The following is a 21,809-nucleotide window of genomic DNA, read 5'->3' on the forward strand; positions in this document are numbered from 1 at the left end:
GTTCTTTTTTAGGAGTTGCCACTGACTTATTATGGATTGATTAGAGACGAAGTAAAACATGAGAGTACGAACAAGAAATTCGAGGTAAGGGAACTTAATTATGCCAGATATTTTCTAATGACCAAAATTTGATACCTTTTTCCTTCTTTTTTTTCGGAAATTGTTTCATGAAATCTTTAACTTTTCTACTTTTTCTTAGGACATGTAATCTAGATTGTCATGCAAGGAACTCAAATGATCAAAATCTGAACAAATCGATAACAAAAGTAAAAGTATATCAACAGATTGCACCAGCCGATGTCATAGCACAATAGCCCTAGAATAATGGAAGTAAGTAGACAGGTACTCAAATTTCAAGTTTTTTTTTTTTTTTGGCCTTTTTGCTCATAGAATCTGTCCAATTATGAAAATCTGGGAACGGATCCCCCAGTCAACTTGACAAACACACATGGGTCAATAAGGCAAAAAAAGGGATTTGGCAAAGACTCTATTATACTACTTAGTACCCATGGATAATACATCTACTTAATTGGGGATAATAATAATAATTCAGCTTAGCTTTTTCCGTCCTATATGACTAATCCATTCCATTTTCACCAAAGAGACAAAATCACCATCAATCATTCAATTGCAATTTACAGTGGCAGCCCCAAATTATTTACTTTCCTTCTTTTTTTAGTTTTCTTATTTATCTTATGTAGGTTTAGTTGCCATAATTAAGGCCGATTTTGTCAGTCTAGTAAAAAATGGGTGGGGTAGAACAGCCCCCAAATAATTTCTGATTAAACTCTGTCACTTTACAAAGCAAGCATCATCTTTCTCCTATAAATAGATCAGATTGCAAATCCAAGGATGACGACCTCGGCTTCCAATTAATTGTTCCTGGTTCATCCAGGTCCTTTGTATTTCTGGGTTCGCTAAAAGCAAAGGCGGAACCCTATTCGTGCCAAGCTTTAGGACAGTCTCCCTGTATTAGTATGATTTTCATTTCTTATTGGTGGGAATACTTTAATTTAGTTTTTACATTGAAATGCTTTATTTGCATTCATATTTCTTCTTTTTTAACACGTCCGTCTTTAAATTCACATGTAATGTTTACTTTCGTTTTCAAATTTCAAGATTCGTGTACTTCTCAATTACATGTCTTTCCCATCAAATAGCCTTAAGCAATCGTGCCGGTCAATCTCATCAAGAACATTCGAGATCATTAATTTTTATTCACCAAAAGGAATACTACATCGCCCGGAAGAGACCATAATTCAGCCAGCACGCAACCGTTCTTGGTGTTGCCGAGCGAGAAGCAAGCCCCCTCGAGTAGCCGCTCGTTCGGGAACACAAACTTCACAAGGCCAAGGTAATCGACAGCAAAAATCGAGCTCAAGAGGGCATCATTAGGGGCAAAGACACCGAAAATCCAGAAGACAAGCTCAGGGTCGTTGGAGCCAAGAACGGTGTCAATCCAGTTGTGGTAGAGAGAGGAAGTGGGGTCATCGTTGAAGCCGAAGAGATTATGAGGGAAGAAGAGGCAAGGTAGAAGAAGCGGTGACACTTTGTTTATTTTGAGAGAGCGACAAAGATAGATTAAATTTAAAGAAAAGAATATAAAAATGCCACCTCATAGTTCACATTGTAGTTTTTTTATTTATTATTATTGCAGAAAAGCTATGTAGGAATTAACATTTTATTCAAAAAGTCATGTTGGATCTTTTGCCGGAGTTTTTCATTGCAAGCACTTAACTAATCCTTTTTTTCTTCGATTTAGTACTTAAATGATCCGGCGAAAAATTTTGACATCAAAATAAACGTCGTACGAAAGGTTATGTAACTTTAATGTCCTTTTCCCTACCAAAATAGCCAATGATTGTCCTTTTCTCCGATAATAGTGTAGGGAACGAACTGACCAAAAAATGCATGATGTCAAAAGCAAGTCTCATGACGATTGACTAAACTTTGGCGATAGTACAGTGCTTCTTTATTCATCCTGATGCAGCGTATGCCGCAGACAGAGCACATAGCCAAGACCAATATTCAAGTAGTGCATCATTCATTTGAGTACCAAAAATCAGAGGAAAAAAAAAAAAAAATAGGATTGATCAACTCAGTGTGATGCTGCTGAGAAAGAAGATAGAAAAACCAATCACTTGCATGGAGCTCAAGCCCAAGCAACAAGCATATAAAACACCAATCTTACAGCATTAAGAGCTCGTACTCACAATTTAGGTACATGGTATTTCTGTCACTTGGAATTTTCCAAGGACTCGGGGCAAGTAACACTGCTGGAGAAGCATGCACTTCGACAGGCCGCACTTCCAGAAAATTAGAATCCAGGGATATCACTAGCTAATTGGATGGATTAATCTCAAAGAAATTCCCAAGGAAGATTTAAGAGCATGAAGAAACTTCTGGATGAAGCACCAGTTGCATCATATAATAAAGGCATGCATAAATTTAGGCCAATTACTTTGGGAGGTGCAGTAAAGTACTTTGGCACAAGAGTTTCGAGCAGAACCAGAAGTTTCATCATTAATAATATAAAAGGACAATTCGTCATTTAGAATGGTTGGCATTTAAACAGCTGCAAAGAGAACGCAAAACCACTCAACCTTCAGCTAGGCCTGAACCTTCCCTTTTTAGCATCCAAAAAATTGCAACGAAGATTGGAATAACTTTTAAACCCAGCAGAATGAAATCAATACGTCAATAAAAGAAGAAAAAAGCTTCACCAAGTAGCAAAAATGTAAGCAAGAGAAGGAGAATTTTCCTTTTTGTTGATGATAATTTCCAGTTTTCCCGCCAAGTACCTTGAGTTCCAATCAAGCATGCAAGATGCATCTTCTCTGCATAGTTCCAACGAGTGAGGACCTTCCCCAATCAGCAGTCACAAACTTCTTCATGAAATTGTATGGAACAGTAAAGGATATCAGCAAGCTACAGTCTCTCCAGCCAATCCGTTGGACAGCATCCTTATGGGATATTGGCTGATAAGGATGTCGACAAAAAAGTTCGTCTGCAATCTCACTCTAAGAAGGCTGCCTCTTTTAAAGCTAAAACAACATTCTCCCCAGATCAACTGCACTTTCTGCCTGCATTGATTTTCCTCCTCTGTCTCGAGTCATATGTTGCCCTAATTATACTGAAATCCATGATTAAACCCCATTTCAGAGGCTCAAAACACATTGCCTTTCACCTCACTTGGTCTCAATATGCATGAAAGATCATGAAGGAACATTCAAAATGATACCAATCTAATTTGCTGAACTTAATTGCTATGACACTCCACTTTATATTTGAGTCTAGACAGAACTGTAGACAAACTATTTTTCCATTATCTAGGAAAGTACAAATTACTAATCAGAGCACTTCATTGTGATTCCTCCAAACTTTGACTGACTAGGAGCTGCCTTGTGTCAGATCAGTACCTTAGTTTCGAGCATGGCCAAAAGTTCTGTCATTACGGGGCCACAATGCCATAATAATTACCAAAGGAAGGAAATTAGCAGTTGCAGAAAGAAGGAAGAGAGGCTACACCAATTGATTTTTCTGCAAGTTTCAGTTCAGTTTCAGCATCCAGCATGTAGACAAAAGACAACAAGAAGAGCACAACTTTTTTCGGTTTCACAAGCATCCTATCCTAGTTTAACCCGAGCAAATACCAAAATTCCAAACTAGCATGCAAGACCCATCTTCTCATTATACAAAGCCAACAACTGCGGTGATTTCCCCAAATAAGGAGTCACAAACTTTTCCAGGAACTTCGTCTCTGAAACATTCAACAATGTAGACAGGCTACAAGGTTTAATCAAACCTTTAGACAGCAGAACTTGAAAGACGGATCCCCGAGGAACAATTCTCTTACCTAAGCTAAACCTGATGACTACCGGACGTTGGGAAATAACCAACGAATTGAGCCCCACCACATTGACAAAGAAGTCCATTGCAGCAGTAATTTTGCTCTCCGACGATGCCATACACAATGGAAGCTTCCTAAAAGCTAACATAACTACCTCCTCGGACCAACCCCACCTGCCAAACGCACCGATTTTCCTTTTCCACGTCAACTCGCTCATGCCCATAATCACGAGCAGAGCCGTGACAAAACTCAGTTTGGAAGGTTCAAAGCCCATTGCTTTCACCCTATTCACGGTCTCATCAAATCTCAAGGACCCACAGCAAAACATTTGCCCGTGATCCACGACTAAATACCAGATCTTCGCCTCAGGCACCCCGGCACTCCTCAAAGTCGTGATTTTAGGAACAAGTAAAACTTTCGGATCCTCGTACAATATTCGGGGACTACATGTGATGGCTGCGATGGCCTTTTCATCGGATTGTACCAAATTACTAATGTATTGAAAAGTGGGTATCAAATGCTGCTCTAGGCTCCTGACCAAAATCCTCGGGACTGTAGCCACGAGTTTGGCCAATTCGAGGTCGGAAATCCCTTTCGAGCGCAAAAAATTGACTTTTGGCAAGAGAGTCTTATCTGGGTCCGCTGAAAGCACCGCGGGGAATCTTCTAACGATGCGTGAGATTTGAGTTGGAGTGAAACCTCGGCTCTTGAAGAAACCAATGACTGCGTCTGGTCTTGAAGCGGTTTCGAATTTGACAAGCTTGGAAGCGGAGAGAGCCGATTCTGGAGACAACCCACAGGAGTTGACGAGGTAGGAGGCTGTGAACGATTGCGATTTCGAGGAGGCCGAGGAAAATCTGAGCAGCAGACGGAGTGAATCAGCTTGTGGAGGAACTTGAAGAACCCTAACATGAAGCAGGGCTTGGCGAGAGAAATGGAACATGGGTCTCTGAATCTGATGAACTTGAACAAGAACTCCGGTTTCTTCCTTCTGCTACAAAACTGGAGGTTTCAATTCAAAGGGCTTTTCGACCAAAAATAACATTCAAAGGGTTTTGGTTTCTTCTCCCGTGCTCTTTTTGAAGGAAATATGTAAATCGAAGGGGTGAGCAATGTATCGGTCTAACCCGAGAACCGCATCGACCCGGTTTTGGAAGGCTCTCACAAGATCCGGTTCCCAATTTTAGATATATAATTTTGTGAACAGGCTAGCCGGTCTGACTTCCAATTCTGCATGATGAATCGGACCGACTAGACCGGATTAATACACCTTAATATTTCTTTTTCAAGTAATTTTTTTAACCTAAAGCTACGCATATATGCATAGGTGGTTTATACAAAAGCCTAGCCTCTTTCACTGAGGTTTGACTCTTAATTTCTCGTGGAATGGAGAAAGGGTTAATGGCACGGAAAACTTCAAATTGGCACATATATGATAAATTTATCCCAAACTAATTTTTTTACTCAAAAATCTCGAATTGGTACACATGTAATAAATTTACCTAATTTAATTTTTTAACCACCAAAAATCTCAAACTCGTACATACATGATAATTTACCGTACGTTGCTATTCATAAATATAAGTTAACACCATAAAAATCCTCGAACCGGTGCACATATGACGAATAGAGGGTAAAAACTCCAAACCGATACATCTGTCAACCGCTACGTGTGATCTAACTCAGCAATTTAATGGTAAAATTTAAAGAAAACTAACGGAGAGTAAATTTGTCACAGATATACCAGTTTGAGATTTTCATTATGAAGAAATTAATTTTTGATAAATTTGTTATAGATGTACTAGTTTAAGTTATTTGGAGACAAAAAATTAATTTGGTATAAATTCGTCACATATACATCGGTTTGAAGTTTTTTGTCGTATTAACCATAGAAGCAATCATAATATGTTCATTCTCTTTGAAATGCAGACATTGATCACTTCTACATAATCTTTGTAACACCTTTGAAAAAACAATTGAAGGCTTTGGGCGAAGTTGGAACATGGTCAAAAGGGTCATATGATGAGCTCAGAGTCATTAAAAACATATGCAGAGTTGATCTCAATCAAGGTTGAGTATAAGGGCGAGCATGATAACCATTCTATTTCTAAAATCAATTTCTGGCTAGAAATAGATTTTTCTTTTTCTAGTTTTTGGATGAGTTTTTATGCAAAAAAATACTTTTGATAATGACATAAATTTTGTGTTCCTGGAACAGAAGTTCATTTGATAACGGTTGAAAATTTCTACTTATGGAATGATATTAACATAAAATCTTCTACGAAAAATTTTTGCTTCAATTTTATTTTTTTAAATTTCTTAAAAGAAGAATTTTTGTATTAGAAAATATTGTTCACTATTTCAAATCTGGCAACCAACAATGGTGGGTGGCGATGCCCGGTAGAGGTTGGCGACGGTAGATGGTGGTTGCGGTGGCCGACGAAGGGTGGCGATGGGCGGTGGTGGGCGATGGTAAGTGGAGGAGGGTCGGCGGTTGGCGGCGGCAGGTGGTGGGTGGTGGCGGCCGGGGGTGGCGGTAGGCGGTGGTCGTGGAGGTAGGCGGCGAAGGGTAGTGGTTGGCGGAGGCCGGCATGGGGTAGCGGAGGTCCGCAATGAGCAGTAGTTGGCGGCAATTGGCGGTGGGTGACAGCGGCCGATGGCGGTGGCGATGGAGGTGGTTGTAGTGGCGAATGGCCGTGGTTGTAGCAGTGGTTGCTATGGCGGGGGTCGGCGACGGCCAACGATGGGCCGAGTCAGCTGGTAGAGGTCGGCGGCGGGCGGCGATTGACAAAGGAAGGGCGATAGAAAGAGTACGACGAGGACTTGAGCAAAAATGAAGGGCTTTGGTATGTCGTTTCTCATTTTTGTTTACGGAATAGAGAAGCTGCAAGTTTTAGCTTCTCATTTCTCTTTCAATTCTATTTCTGGAACAAAAATTTGTTCCAGAAACAAAAAAAAAATAGAATTGCATTACCAAACGAATTTCAATTCCAAACCTGTTCCAAAAACAAGCTTGGAATAGAAATAGAGAAATAGAATTGTTATCATGTGTGCCCTAACCGACCAATTGAATAAAGAACCACCCCTATCGGACTAGACCGGCTAGTGTGGTCCGATTCTCCAAGGCTCTAGTTTAATGACCCCATACCTCCAATTTGCTTACAAATGTACAAGTATTGATTAGGAATTGACAATGAGACAATAGGACAACGCATTATGCTTGAACTAGGTCCCGATAGAGTCAAGTACTTAAGAAATTGGGACCGGACTAGAAAAACGGCCGCACATGGACACATATAAGGCTACGTGTTAGTACATGGAGGGCTAGAGGGAGACATGTCACTACCGGGTGACACTTGGCAGACATAGGGACACATAGTAGCGAGGCGAGCCACGTGTTGAATCATGGCGAAGGCGGTGCCACGTGTCACCATGATGTGGCAAACACGTGTCAGAACGTAGGCACCCAAGCGCCGATTCGTCACCATCTTCTTTTCCTATAAATAGAACCTCTGACATTAGTATTTCGTCATTCGTTCGTCGGAACGACTCCTTTCCCTCTCTAAACTTCCCTTAGCCACGTTGCACTACCACCGTACCGACGCCTTGGCGCCACACCGATTGTCAAGGCCAAGCGAGGATTGTGGAACCGCCCAAGAGGATCGCATGTGCTTAAAAAAAAAAAAAGATAAATTCAAGATCGTTTCTATGTCATTTTTTTGAATAACCGAGGCAAGTAGATCTCTAGTCCTTATTACTAAACTATCTATGGTTTGTCATTATGAGTGTTGAGCTCCGATCTGTCTTGGTTGTGGTGATCTTGTTGTGGCATGATTCCGAGACTACACCGATCTATCCTGGTTGTGGTAATCTTGTCGTAGTATGAATGTTGAGATTTTAAGCTCTTGTGTGCTTATATTTGATGATGGTTGACTCTACCTCCAATTTTACGATTCTATAGGCGGTTTAGTCATTCGGTCTAGTGATCTTCTTGTTTGGTTTATACTCCCTCCATTGGCTGAAAACATTTTTCAAAACTTTAAGATGTTGAATCCATCGACGCTTGTGCGACAATGCCTTCATGGCGAACCTCTATGGATTGGTCGGTCAATAGAAGAGTTTATCGAAGCCCGACCTGACATACCGCTATTCATGCACTATAAGGTGATCCGCTCTATACTTTATATGGAGGAAAGACCACCTATTGGGTTAGTCGCGTTTAAATTCAAAACTATGTATTATCGTTGCCTAGCTGGGTGGTAGGTGCTTTAGCACCTCACCGGTTTGGTTTGGATGATTAGGCTCAGAGTATGGGTGACAATACGAAGTTCAGAGAATCCGTGGGCAGTTTTAGTAATTGGGAGTAAATTATCGCCTTTTGTACTCCTCCCCGGTAAATGGTGTGAATAAATAGTGATGTATATAATCTAAAAGAGATATGAATGTAAAGTGGATAACCAATTTGCTGAATGATCTTACTGCTTGCAATGTGTGTTATCTGGTTAGTAAAATCCATTAAAGCCATACCCCTTTAGGCATGCCTGCCGTTGGTGCTTTGACATGGACTTATGAGCCATTGGCAAGCCTTAAGAGGTGGCGGATTGGGATGCCACATTATAATTTTGGTATCAGAGTAGTTCATGGAATAATAAGGTGCATTAGTGAATGAAGTATTTGGTAGGTACATACGCAATAAAACTACAAGTGCATGTGTTTCGTGATTGTCAAGGATTGGCAGTAGCTTATGCTACTTATTAGATAAAAGACTTTGTTGAGTTCGAGAGCCTTAGGGTAATTGATTATCAGGTTAATTATTTAACTAACTTAACTCGGACTCTCCCAAGCCCATACCAAATCGTAACTTATGTTTAATTTCATGCAAAATTATTAAATTGAAGCCGCCACTAATCATTCTTGGTAGGTCGATTAGAAACCTAAATAAAATAGCGGGAGAACTATTTTATTTCTACGAACTAGAAAAATGAGTCTAGAGACTTGGTTACATTAATTTAAAAAATTTAATGTCCTCTCGGTACCAAATTTCATGAAAAATCCACTTTGATTGAATGATGTGAATCGAATGACTTATAAAAATGGAATGGACCATATGATACTCGAGAACCATGAATTTTTGTATTTTCGAATTTAATTACAACCAACTAGGAAAACATGCCTTAAAATGTGAAAACGTCCCATTTAACTTAATAAAATGATTTCTCAAAGCCTTAACTTATATTAGATGTTATTTATGACATAAAAATGGACTTTTGACATGTTTAACCATAGAAAAATGAGGATTATTTACATGAATCAAATTAAAGCAAAGAATGGATAAAGATAAACAAAAATGCACATAATATACCATTAATTCTGATTTTTTAATTAATTCACTCATTCCCAAAAATTGGGGCTAGAGTAGAATTTATCCACTACATACTCGTAGATTTGAGTCATTATGCGGATAAAGATATAGAACAACATCATCCCTTCATACAAAGGGCATATTACGAAATTCTATACAAATTATAAGTGCCATTCTATAAGATCATGGCTAGGGAAATATAATTTATTTTCCGAAGGGTTTAGGAACGAGGGAGCATACATTATGGGCATGCTTGTTTATAATTATGCAAACTGTATAATAAAACAAACATAATCAAATAAAAGCAAGATGGACCAACCTCATTTAAATTTTCGAAAATGTGGAGGGATGGCTGAAAACATGAAAGTGGGGTCAAGATTTGAAAATTTTATTTCAGATAATTCTCAAAATTTGGATAATTATCTACTTAAATACATTAGGATTGTATTGGAGCTCTTGATGGTACTCATGTTCGTGCATCGGTTCCCCCATAAATTCAAGGAAAATTTCGTGGTCGAAAAGACAAAACAACGCAAAATGTTCTTGCATTTGTTACTTTTGATTTAAAGTTCCTTTATGTGTTAGCCGGTTGGGAAGGCACGGCACATGACTCTTGTATTCTAACAAATGCACTTTCAAGGCCTGGAGGAATGAAAATTCCTGAAGGTATAGAATATTCCATGTTTTATATAAAATGTTTACCCTACTTTTTTGAAACATTTTGTTAAAACTTTACATAAAATTGGTAGGTAAATACTACCTTGCCGATGTCGAATATGGCATCCAACCGGGAATTATTTCACCATACCACGGAGTTCGATATCACAAAAGGGAGTTTAGTGACCGCTCACCCGAGAATGAAAAAGAGTTGTTCAACCATCGTCATTCATCTTTACGGTTTGCAATAGAAAGGGCATTCGGTGTTCTTAAAAGGCGTTTTTGTGTATTGAATGCGGAACCCTATTAGTCCTTTGATACTCAAATTGATATGGTCTTAGCATGTTGTAGTCTACATAACTTCATTATGGGAGTTGACCCCAATGATCCTTTTATGCAAGAACCTAATGTAGAGGTTGAATCTCAAAGTCAAGAAAGAATGCATCAACAAACACAAAGAGAGGAGAGGGAGGAAAACAGAGAGTGGGCAGCAAAAAGAGATGATACCACATGTGTAATGTGGGATGACTATAGTGAAAGCGATTGAACATAAACTTCATGGGGAAATTCAATCATGGACGGATCTCCGATCTTCATGATTCTCACGATAAGAAACAAGAATGAAGTCGTACCTTTGTCCATAACGATTCCTCAAGAACGATTGATGTAGAAGACAAAGACGATAAAGAATTTGATTTCTCTCCTTAACCCTCTATACTTTACGTTAACTATGTAATGGAGGATAGAAAACACAAATTGACGTTCATTTTATGTTACGTCTGTTTTTCGATAGGTTGGAGAGAGGACTATATTCAATTTAAACTTGAAACGTTATCCAAAAGGTGCCTCTTCAAGAGGTGCCTTCCATCAAAGCACTTAATTGCACCCTTTCATAATCAACGGATTTTAACATTAATTATTTATTAAATCATCAATAATAATATCACGTGGGTCACATTATTCTTACATATAGTAGGCATAGAATGAATGTTTTGTACTTTTCTTAAAGTTGTATGCTCTTTTTAATGTGATGTGAAGTATAGATTACTAATTTGTGATTGAAGGAGTTTTTGTAACGTGAACTTGATTTACTACTCTAAATCATCATGATGTTCCCTTTTTCTCATTAGTAAAATGACATTTATTTTCGCGTTATCCTTTGTTTGTCTCAATTTCTTGTGTTTATTCGATAGTGTAGCAATGGGCAAGACTAGAGAAGGGAAGGCCAAGCATTTTACATGGTCGGTTGCAATGGAGCGTATGCTTTTAGAGATACTGGCTGATGAAGCTTCATAGGGGAACACACCTTCAGCCACCTTTAAACCATCTTCGTTTGCTCGAGTTGCTCAAGCTATAAATGATAGATTTGGGACTGAATGTGAGCCTGGCCATGTGGACAATCATCTTAGAACTATTAAAAACAATTGGGCTACCATCCAAAAATTGAGGGTTAAGAGTGGATTTCGGTGGGACCATAACTTGAAGATGATCACGGTTCTTCGAAAGGCAGTTTATGATGAAGAAATAATGGCATATGCTTTTCATATTTCAATGTAACTTATACTCTGAGCATTGTTACTCATGGAAAAGGATGCATGTACCTATGATATTGGTTGTTATTATATCTTTACATGTCTGTTTGTCATATTAGACTACTAGAAATTCATTGAACCATGAGGCTTCTTTTGCAGCATGTTGAGATATGCAAGAATTGGAGGATGCTATAGTTTTTTTGTTTGCTTATGCATCATATGCTCTTTACATATACAAAACTGAGACATTGGTAGATGATGAACAGATTGTATGTCTTTCTGTAATCATAAATGGCTTAATCTACTTGTTTATATACTTGTGTTTTTATGATTTTTTTTTGCAGGCACATCCTACCCATGAGAAGTACTTGAACAAGAAAATCGAGATGTACAATGAACTCGCTCTGGTGGCCGGAAAAGACATGGCCATGGGAAGCTTTACAAAATAATTTGGTGACATCGACTTGCCTCCTACTGTGGATGTGGACTGCTCAATTGATTTAGATGATAGTAGTGACAATATTACAAAAGGAATAGAAGATCCGTCAAGAGTTAATAGAATGGGAAGTCATGCTCCTAACAAGGATGACAAATTTGCAATGCTCTTGGAGCAAATTGGAGAGGTTGCTTCTGCATTAAAAAAGATGAGTAAAAATCGGTTGTATGTTGCTGAGCTCTACAAAGAAGTGATGGAGGTTGAAGGTTTTGATGAAGCCACCCTTGTATATGCCTTTGATTATTTGGTGGACAATGAGAGAGTCGCAAAAGCATTCATTATCAAGAGTGCCAAGCTAAAGAAGTTATTTCGTAGATAAAAGAGGAAATGGAAATTGACAAGTGTTAGACTTTGGATGTTTGCTCTTCATATTATCAGATACTATCCGAACTATAGACTTGTTCTTTGATTAGTTGTTGTAGTAGCTATCCAAGTAGCTTTTTGTGGCACAATTTATACTAATGTTTCATGGAAAGATAGAGACACCGGTACTAACCCAACTATAAAATGTTTTCTATCTGTTTGCTTTTTGAAATCACATCTATTTTCCATTTCAAGAGCACATGTTCGGAGATTCAGGTTTCCTTTGCATTTTGCAAGTTCAAATACTAGATTTGCTAGACTCATCGAGAAAATTCGTTTGTTAAGTAACATTGACTCGATAAATTAATTTGGAAGTGAGAGGCCCACTATTGTAGGCAATCGCACGAGGCCGGCGAGCTTGATCTCTTGTGGCCGGTCACTGGTCATCACCGAGGCAAGGTGATCGGCGGAGAAAGAAGAAAAAGACAAAAGGAAAAGGAAAATAAAATAAATAATTAAAAATTAATATATAATATAATATAATATTAAAAGTATAAACCTTTGGTGCTAATAAAATCATTTTTTTTACTTGAGATTTATGAGATTGAAATTGTTTTCCAAAAGAGAACCAAACGCCGAAAAACATTTTTGGCAACATATTACCACACAAAGAAAACAAATCATTTTCCGAGAAAATGATTTTCGAGAAATCACTTTCCGGAAATCGGATTCTCGAAAAACATTTTTCTTGAAACAAACACTCTTGAAACAAACACACCCTTAGTCTCAATTTCATATCTTGGGGAAATCGAGAGAGAGAGAGAGAGAGAGAGAGGGGAGAGAGAGAGAGGGGTTCAGATTATGGGGTCAGAAAAGCATATCAGATTAATTCTTTTTGCCATAAAGCATAAGGAAGCTACATCAACAATTGACCACTCACTGCAAAAAGAGACGTTTAAATAGGAGTGTTTATCATTACACCTTAACATGTCCACCGCCCGACATTCGCTTTAACGCAATCTTTATTCAACCACTGCCAATAGATCACTGGCTTTGGCAAAGCAATGTCTGGCATCTCCTCCCAGATCCACCTGAGAAAATCACAGCAAATTCATTTCTTCGATCGCATGAGTATTCATAACACCAAGATATATAATAACATTAAAGCTTTCAAACAAAAATAAATGCTACGTGTCATAGGTGCTAATTTTTGGGAGGTGGAAGGTAAGCTTTAATTTCATTTGCTTAACATCATCTACCCAGTATCACAACCGTTTCGCCTACACTACTTGAAGAGAGGACTTGAAAATCTTCCAGTGTCATTCCTCAATGACCAACCATTAGTAGTTCTAGAGAGATTCATTGAAGAATCGTTGCATGGTAGCATCCAGCTGAATATATTGTTTAGGCAGAGGAACCAACAATTTCCCTATCCAGAGACTTCTCCCTTCTGCATAGCAGAACCTCATTACGCCAACTCTCAGAGAAGATTTATCAAGGATGGACTAGAGAGAAAGGTATACTGCAAATTTCTAGAGGAACAAGTTCCTGGTCATTCAGAGTTTTCTTCAGTAGTCCAGGTAAGCTAAAGTCCATCACGTAAAGCAGTCAAAGCAGATTAAAGAATTTATAAAGCGTTTTAAGTAGTGACAAATCTCCACTGAAGAACTTGATGCAGCAAAAGGGACATCTAGCATTATTGGAAGGCAGGGTCACATCAGATAATCACAGAAGGAATGTAGATGAAAAGACGCCTTCACGAAGAATCTTAAAGAGAACCGGCATACCTCATAAGCACTTACATCCGAGAAAAGCACCTGCCACATAAAAACATTTCTTCAGTTGAGAATTTTATTCTTTTTGGGCCATAAAAAGAGACTCATCTAATCAACTACAATGTAATACAGTTACACGTATGCATCCATTAAAGCTCCAGCGAAGCAAGCATAAATTAGGAAAACAACATACTCGCCAGCACAGGGAGGTTTTCTAGATATAACTACCAAGAAAACGAAAACACCCTAAGAGCCAAAAGCAAACACCCCACTCTATCTCCCTCTCTTGGAACCAAAAAAAAAAATCCTGTTTCTCCAAACTCTCGAGAAGATGGATTATTGGCATATGAATGCCACCAGAGCACATATCAACCACAACGCATTTGCAGAGAGCTTAAGAACTAACAATGGGAGTTGACAAGGAATGGAATGTGAAAAAGATAATGTTACAGTAGGACTACAACGTGCATATATGGTCAACACTATTATACTAATTCAAGTTATCTTGGAAATTTCTGGAACCACAAGCAGACAATTCCCACTCCACACATACACGCACGCACATGCACAGAATTTCCTACCTTCTTTCCAGCATCCACAACCCCAACTTCTGTGCCGACAGTAAGAACCAGTAATGAGGGCATCAGGTTCAGCAGAGAAATTCAACCAGTAATCCATATTGAAGCTGAAATAGAATTTATCCGGATAACACAGTAAATCACAGTAGTGTACTCACCTCGCCCACCAGATAACGCTCAAATTTGACAGCAGATTTAGGCAACAAAACTCCACCAGCAGATTTCTGCAGCATTAAGCAATTTATCAAGCAAAAGCTCTGACAAACTATTACAACCAAAATCCACATTAAAGTGCCATGAGGATTGAGGATTGTGTTGTAAATGCCACAAACATAAGTTGAAATGTCTGTAAACAAGACTGTAAATTGTTTTCACGTCCTAAGTGTATGTTGCTTGGGGTACAACATCCGCAGACAAAAACTGTTGTCTGATCCCTTTTAACATTTCTTCAAAAAGTTGACATGAACAAACCGCTACTTGATCTGAACTCGATCACATATGAGCATTCCCACTTGTATGTCACATATGGCATAAAGTGCTCGTAAGGCTCAAGACATGTCAGTAAGTAAAAAGACTGACTCAAAACAAGATCATCGAAATGGGAACAATTCGAATACCCAAGGAGAAGAATTTCAAGGAAATGTACCTCAGGGAGCTCCTCAAGGCGAACTAGGACTCTGTCAGCTTGCGGAACGACCCTCGTTCCCCCCCAAAATCCACCACCATGAGATTAAGCACCAAAGACCCATTTGCAGCAGTACACTGGCAATTCAATCGAACAGAAGAGCAAAGAAAAAGAACACCGTTTGAAGGGAGCTCGTAATTTTTTCAACCAAAAAAGAGTACCTTGGCGGGTTCCCATTTCGTAGCAACCGCGTTGGTTCTCAAAGAACTTCTTCGCAGCCCTGCTCGGAGTCAAAACACGGTCATCAACCAAAAGAGAAACGGCAAAAACCGAAGCGAAAGGGAGATGTGCCTGTATAGAAGCTGTTGCTGTACCGAGGAGCCTCTGCTTCAACAAGGAGGGAGCGGTGGGTGTAACGGAGCAGAGTCCTGGGACCGTGACGAACGTGGACGTCATGGATGAGGAGATGCTGTTGCTGGGTGTGGCGTCTCTGTTGCGGTGGCTGCTTCGAGAACAACAACCCTCCTCTGTAGTCCCTTAAGGCTACGTAGCACGGACACTCTTCCTAAGTAGCACCGACACAGATACGCGACACGCGACACGACACGACACGATACGTCGACATGTCATTTTTGAAAAATAGAGATTTTCGATACGTTGAGGATACGTTATATATTAAATACATAATTATTATTTTTATAATTTTTTAAAAAAATGGAGAATAAATTTTCCAACATGGATAATACCTGGACAATTTGCTTTTTGGTCGAAAAGTCTAAACAATTGACGGATCCCACAGAGCACGCTCCCCCCTCTTCTTTTACTGTTTTTGAAAAAATTTCTCACGCTTAGTTGAGTGAGCCTGAAAATCTGCCTTCTTCTCTTTCCTATTAAATGAAAAAAATTGAGCTTTGCACTAGATAGCTGCGTACACTGCACAGTAGATTAGACACAAGTCAGAACCCTCTCTTATCTTATGTCTTATCCACCCCATTTCTCTCTTTACTTTTTTAAAAAATCTCTGCCTCGTCTCTCTCTCCCTCTCTTCTTTTATCTCGCGAAGGAAACGACGAGCTCACCTCTTCCTCTCTCCTCTCAGTATGTAGCACGGACACGATACGGTACACGGGACACGATACGACACTACATGCCGACACGTTATTTTTCAAAAAATAGAGAATTCCGACACGTTGGGACATGTTGTATATTAAATATATTTTTATATATGCATGATATATTATTATTTTTATAATTTTTTATAAAATAAAAAATTTACCAAAAGAGTTCTTATAATCAAAAGAAAGCTCATGTCATCAATACTTCCGTAATTTGATCCCAACCAGCCTAGAAAATAAATAAAAAATAAAAAAATAAACCCTGTTATATGCACGCTTCCTCTCCTCTCTCACGTCTCCGAGAAAATATTAGGTGCTCCTCGAGCAGAGATGGATTGGTGCTCCAGTCCACTCAACGAACGCCACGTGGAAAAAGGGGCCCACTGTCAGAAATTTTTCAAAACCCTCCGGCCGTTTGCTCGCCGTTATTTTTTTCCTCCGTTACTGCCTCTTACCCCCATTTCTCTCTCTCTTCTTCTCTTCCCGATGATTGCCCTGGTCTGGGGGGAAAAGACTACGCGCCACTTTCAAATCCAGCTCTGCTCTCCCTCTCTCTCTCTCTCTCTCTCTCTCTCTCTCTCTCTCTCTCTCTCTCTCAAATCCCTCCCCACGCCTCTGCTCCTCTCTCAAATCCCTTCCCTTCACAAAAAACCTGCTCTGCTTTCTCTCGTCTTTGTGTCTTCCCGAAACCAGCCTCCGCCGTATCCTCCGGCGTTCCGAGCCCATCGGCAGTCACCGCGCCGAGTCTATTCGTCAGTCACTGTGCCGAGTATCATTCATGGTTCAAACTATCCTTCCATTGTTTGCCCCTCATTTGAAAAAAAAAAGCTATTCATTTACTGGAGCATTCTCTCATAATCATTGTTTGATGGATGGCTTTGTGCAGGTGTGCTCTGGTTGAAAGGGCGATATTCATGTCATGGCCAAGACATTGCCCCGAAAATTTGAGGAGAAGTGGCTCCAACTACTTCCTAAAGTTATAGAGGAGGCAAGTTGGTCCCTAAGGACCAACCATGATTTCCTGTTCGGGGTTTCATTACCAGTTTGGCAGGCTGCTGAATGTGTTTTGACTGTTAATATGGTTTCTTCTACTATGAGGTGCCAATATGTCGACAATGCATGAGTAAGTCTCTTTGATGGGTGGCTGTCTTTTGCAATTAAGGTTCTGACCTCAAGTTTTTTGTGGGTTCTTGTAGACTCTTGTTGTTTTCTTTGATGCTCACATCTGCTTGCTTCAATGTCCATGGGAAAGAAAATTCTTGTCATGTGTTGAACTTGTCAATCTAGTTGTAGCCGACCTGTTTAGCCTGATTGCTTTTCAAAGCTTTTTGTTTGTATGATCATCTGAAAGAGAATGCTTTCGGTGCTTTTTTCCCTTATTACCCCTCGAACCCTCTAATTTGCTCCGACATGTTTTTAATTTTCTCAGTGCCCTGAGATCGAGCGGTAAACAGCGGGGGTACATGATAGATGCTTGATTTCCCCAATTCTCTTGTGCAATTTTGTGTTCATTTTTTGTCTCCCTGTTCTTGATGGAGATGTGTCACTTCCCTGAATCATCCAATTGTCATGTAGGTCATCAGATAACTGCTAACATCCCCTCAACTCTTGGGAATGTTTCGAATGTGGATGCCGCGATCATAAAGCAAGAGGACGTGAGTTTGGCCAAGAGCGACGTGTTTGATTCAGACTTGCTGTTGGAGCCTGCGAATTCTTCCCACGCACTCGAACCGACAGACTGCTCGGACTTCTCACGGGACGAGGATGAGAGTTTTGGCAAGAGCCTCTTGCCCCTGGAATTCCTCCCCGGATTCGAAGATGGATACACCTATTACCAAAACCCACTTGCAATTTCTTGCAATTTTGCTTTCCCAACCGAAGAAAACCCCTTATGAGTTGAATGTGAAGTGTTACGAAAATTGTTATTTTGATTGATATTTGACGAGAACTCACTTGCAATTTCTTGCAATTTTGCTTTCCCAGCTGAAGAAAACCCCTTCTAAGTTGAATGTGAAGTGTTACGAAAGTTGTTATTTTGAATGATATTTGTGGAGAACCCACTTGCAATTTCTTGCAATTTTACGAAATTTCTTTAAGTCTAGAAAAAAAAAAACCCTGATGATGGGGGGATCTGATGGACCAAGGATGGCAGGATGGCTGCCCTCTCTTCACCTGGAAAAAAATGATGGTAAAAATTTAATAACAGGATTTGCATTGGCTTATGTAAGTAGCTTCATTGATTAGCCTGCTGCAAATGCCAAAGGTCAATTCAGTAAAGCACAAAAAATTACCTAACTGAAAAGCTAGGATGGCTTTGTGTAGTGTCTTTTTTTTTTTTTTGGTAAGGTAAGTATTGTATAAAATTTTTCAAGGAGCCAAATACAAAAGAGGACCGAACACAGAAACCTCGTACCCATCATTACACTTGAGAGTATCCCAAAGGATGCAAAGGTGTAGCGGTCAAATGAAATACATCATAGAGGGGAACTAGAGACCGTTTTGTGTAGTGTCTTAATTTGGTTGGTTTCTAAAAATCTTTGCAACGTATGGTATGTTTACTTGAATATGTTTTGACAAAAGATGGGATCCCGACATGGGATAACAGATTTGCATTCCCTGAATTTGTTTCAATATAAAGAACTTATGCTTTGTTCTTTTTGTGAAAAACAACTTTAAAAAAAATGTCTTCTTGACTTTTCGGCGTTCGATTAATGAAAAATGAATAAGTCGAGGAAAACATTTGCTGCCATGAAAATATACAAACAACCCACGACAATGAATCCAAAGCGTTACTTTCTTACGTAGATAAACAAGCTGAGGACGTCCAAGTAATGCATAAGTAAGCACCAACAACTACCAATTTAATTGGCTCGAAAGTGGGCAATATGGAATCCTACACTGTTTCTTTTGGGGTTTCAAGCCTTGAAACGCCCCAATCCGATGAAAAAAAAAATTGACATCAATGCAGCATCTCTCTATATGTTCACATGGCTAGAACACTATCGCAATGAGATCAAAATCCTCACATTGCGCCGTTGTTATGTTCAAGGCTCGAAAAGATGACAATTTGATAAGGAAAATCAAAGTCCACAAAGCATTATTCGTGTCCATCTCACTATACATGTTTGTGCACCTCCAGGACTATGTATTTTACAACATACATACTACATTCGAACCAGAACTTCTCATGTCCAGCAGTTTAGACGAGTGATACCATCTACACTTTCCAAAGCGAGCTTAACATCAGATGGGCAAACAAACGCAGGAAACAGCGAACAACAAATGCACATGACCAGCAATTGACATCATCAAGCACACATAAACAGCGAGCCACACAGTAGCCCCTTACGTCCAAATTTGTTCGCATATACAGGAAACACAGTAAGACGCAAACAATGCAACTTCAATTTGGACTTCAAAACGTTTCTAAATAGAATGCAACAGGAACTAACTATCTACGATTGATTCGGGCAGTCTGTCGAACAGGTTGTGAGCAAGTGGCATGAAGTACTCCGTAAACAAAAAAGCTTACAATTTGGAGAAGCAATGTAACGTAGAATACTCAGCAAGCACCACCATTGTCCCAAAACAAACTTAAATGCAAACACACGAAGAACAACGAAAGCCCAAAAAGAAGAAGCTATCATCCCTCCCGAAACCACATCACTACTCAGAAAAAGAAGAACCAAACACCCACCAAGGGAAAACAAGAAATTACGCACTCGGCGCGTTACTGCCTCCTTCCCCTCTTTTCTCCTTCGTTACTGCCTCCCTCCCCCCTATTCTCTCTCTCTGCTCTTCTCTTCCTGATGGACTCGGAGGCAGACTGCCGAATGATACTCGGCGCGGTAACTGACGAACGGACTCAACACGGTGACTGTCGATGGGCTCGGAGGCAACGCCGGAGGATACGGCGGAGGAGGATTTCGGGAAGACGCAAAGATGAGAGAGAGAGAGCAGAGTAGATTTTTGGCGGGCAGAGGCGCTCTTTCGTGAAGGGGAGGGATTTGAGAGAGAGAGAGAGAGAGAGGGAGGGACCAGGTGTCGTTCGTTGAATGGACTGGAATACCAATCCATCTCTGCTCCAGGAGCACCTAATATTTTCTCCTCACGTCTCCTCCCCTTCTCTCTTTACTTTTTAAAAAATCTCTGGCACCTTTCTCCTCCTCTCTCTCTCTCTCTCCCCCTCTTCTCTGTTTTGAAAACACCACCGAAAACCTCTCTCCTCTCTGTTGCCCAGGAAATCTCACCCCCCTCTCTGTCAGTCCTCTCCGTCTCGCGAAGCCAACCGCGGCGTCGACCACCATGATTTTTGCTACTCGCTCTGTCCTCCGGCGCTCTCTCGCTCTGTCTTCCGGCTCGTTCGCTCTCTCTGCTCCGGCGTACACCAAGGCTGTTCTCTGCTTGGGCGCTCGCGTCTCCGGCTCCCTCTCTCATCTCTCTCATGGCCCGAAACGCTCTTACTCCTTCCCCCACCGTTCTCTGCCCTTCGGATCTACTTTTCCCCGCCCTCTTTCCTCACCGACTCGCGTGTCCCCCGGCGTGTCGCTGGCGTTGACTACGTGTCGGACCTCCGACACGCGTTGACCGCGTGTCGAACGCGAGTCGGAGCGTATCGGACGCGTGTCCGAGTCCGATTCGTGTCCGACACCGACACGCTGAGGGGTTTGGCGTGTCGGTGCTTCTCTTCTGGGGAGATGTTTTGCGTGTCGGACACGCGGTCCGGGGGTAAGATTGGCAAGATATTAGTGAAGTCAAAGAAAAACTCAAATCTGACCTAATTTTTTTTTCACCCTCGAGCCCCTGCCTCTACTCTCTCTGGTCGCGCTTCTCCTCTCTGTCTCGTTCTCTCTCGCGGCTTTCTGATCCGTCGACTTTGACTCCCTTCAACGCGTCGCGGCTCCCTGCCGGCGTCGCCTCAGGTCCTCAACTCGCGTCCTCACTCCTCGGACCTTAGCTCGCCACCAAGTTCTGGACTGGTGAGGCCGTGGCCTCAGCTCAGCTCGCGTTGTTACTTGCGAGTTCGCCTTGGGCACTCAGCTCGCCTCCTCTTAGTCCTCGCGGTTGTCTCCCTCGCTTGTTGCTGCCGTCACTCAAGGAAGTCTGTTTTTTGCACACGAAAACTAGGTAAATTTCTTGGTTTTTAAGTTTATATTTCCTTCCAATGCTCTGAGGCCGATTGTGGTGTTGTGGGTCTGGGTTGTGAGTCTGAGTTTGAGGTTGTGCAGGTTGATCACAGGCAAAAAAAGAAAAGGTGTATTTCGTGTATCAATTGGATCGTGAAGTGTTTCCTTGCTTTGCTCATTGGAATTGGTAAGCTATGCTGCAACTCGCATTGGTAGTATGGAGATTAGGGCTGCATTTTGCAGCTGTTATTGGCCATCCGACTGTTCTTTTTCATGACCAACTCCATCCGACTGTGCCTTCCTTGGTTTCCTCTCCCAATGTATATTAAGAAGTCAATGTTGAACATATCTTACTCAAGTTCTTTTTGAACTTTTGAAGTTCGGCAATTG

The 21,809-nt window shown here is 40.6% G+C and overlaps 2 protein-coding genes and 1 long non-coding RNA gene across 3 annotated transcripts; all 3 read right to left on the reverse strand.

The window, feature by feature from the left end:
* Positions 1 to 168: 168 nt before the first annotated feature.
* LOC125314457 lies at positions 169 to 17,673 on the reverse strand. The gene is made up of 3 exons (XR_007197941.1): positions 17,408 to 17,673; positions 10,450 to 10,453; positions 169 to 180 (listed from the first exon to the last, which is right to left on the reverse strand). It is a non-coding gene; the product is annotated as an uncharacterized LOC125314457 (long non-coding RNA).
* On the reverse strand, positions 3,147 to 4,906 carry LOC115730487. The gene is made up of 2 exons (XM_048276736.1): positions 4,708 to 4,906; positions 3,147 to 4,633 (listed from the first exon to the last, which is right to left on the reverse strand). Exons 1-2 carry the CDS (start codon positions 4,760 to 4,762, stop codon positions 3,666 to 3,668), a joined length of 1,023 nt encoding a protein of 340 aa, XP_048132693.1. The 5' UTR covers positions 4,763 to 4,906; the 3' UTR covers positions 3,147 to 3,665.
* Positions 4,452 to 15,704, reverse strand: LOC115728087 (10 kDa chaperonin 1, chloroplastic-like). The gene is made up of 8 exons (XM_030658416.2): positions 15,553 to 15,704; positions 15,400 to 15,458; positions 15,200 to 15,250; positions 14,712 to 14,777; positions 14,557 to 14,604; positions 13,988 to 14,017; positions 13,182 to 13,291; positions 4,452 to 4,462 (listed from the first exon to the last, which is right to left on the reverse strand). Exons 1-7 carry the CDS (start codon positions 15,632 to 15,634, stop codon positions 13,223 to 13,225), a joined length of 405 nt encoding a protein of 134 aa, XP_030514276.1. The 5' UTR covers positions 15,635 to 15,704; the 3' UTR covers positions 4,452 to 4,462; positions 13,182 to 13,222.
* Positions 17,674 to 21,809: the final 4,136 nt, after the last annotated feature.

Source organism: Rhodamnia argentea, chromosome 3, assembly GCF_020921035.1.
Source record: "Rhodamnia argentea isolate NSW1041297 chromosome 3, ASM2092103v1, whole genome shotgun sequence".
Taxonomy (NCBI): Eukaryota; Viridiplantae; Streptophyta; class Magnoliopsida; order Myrtales; family Myrtaceae; genus Rhodamnia; species Rhodamnia argentea.

Excerpts from the sequence above, each read along its gene's own strand:
- LOC115728087 (XM_030658416.2), bottom strand. The coding sequence starts at position 15,634 with ATGACGTCCACGTTCGTCACGGTCCCAGGACTCTGCTCCGTTACACCC. Across the intron at positions 14,778-15,199 it reads GCCTTGAGGAGCTCCCTGAG|AAATCTGCTGGTGGAGTTTT; the intron begins GTACATTTCCTT and ends TTAATGCTGCAG. Across the intron at positions 14,018-14,556 it reads TTGTGGATGCTGGAAAGAAG|GTGCTTTTCTCGGATGTAAG; the intron begins GTAGGAAATTCT and ends TTTATGTGGCAG.
- LOC115730487 (XM_048276736.1), bottom strand. The coding sequence starts at position 4,762 with ATGTTAGGGTTCTTCAAGTTCCTCCACAAGCTGATTCACTCCGTCTGC. Across the intron at positions 4,634-4,707 it reads TCACTCCGTCTGCTGCTCAG|AATCGGCTCTCTCCGCTTCC; the intron begins ATTTTCCTCGGC and ends GGTTGTCTCCAG.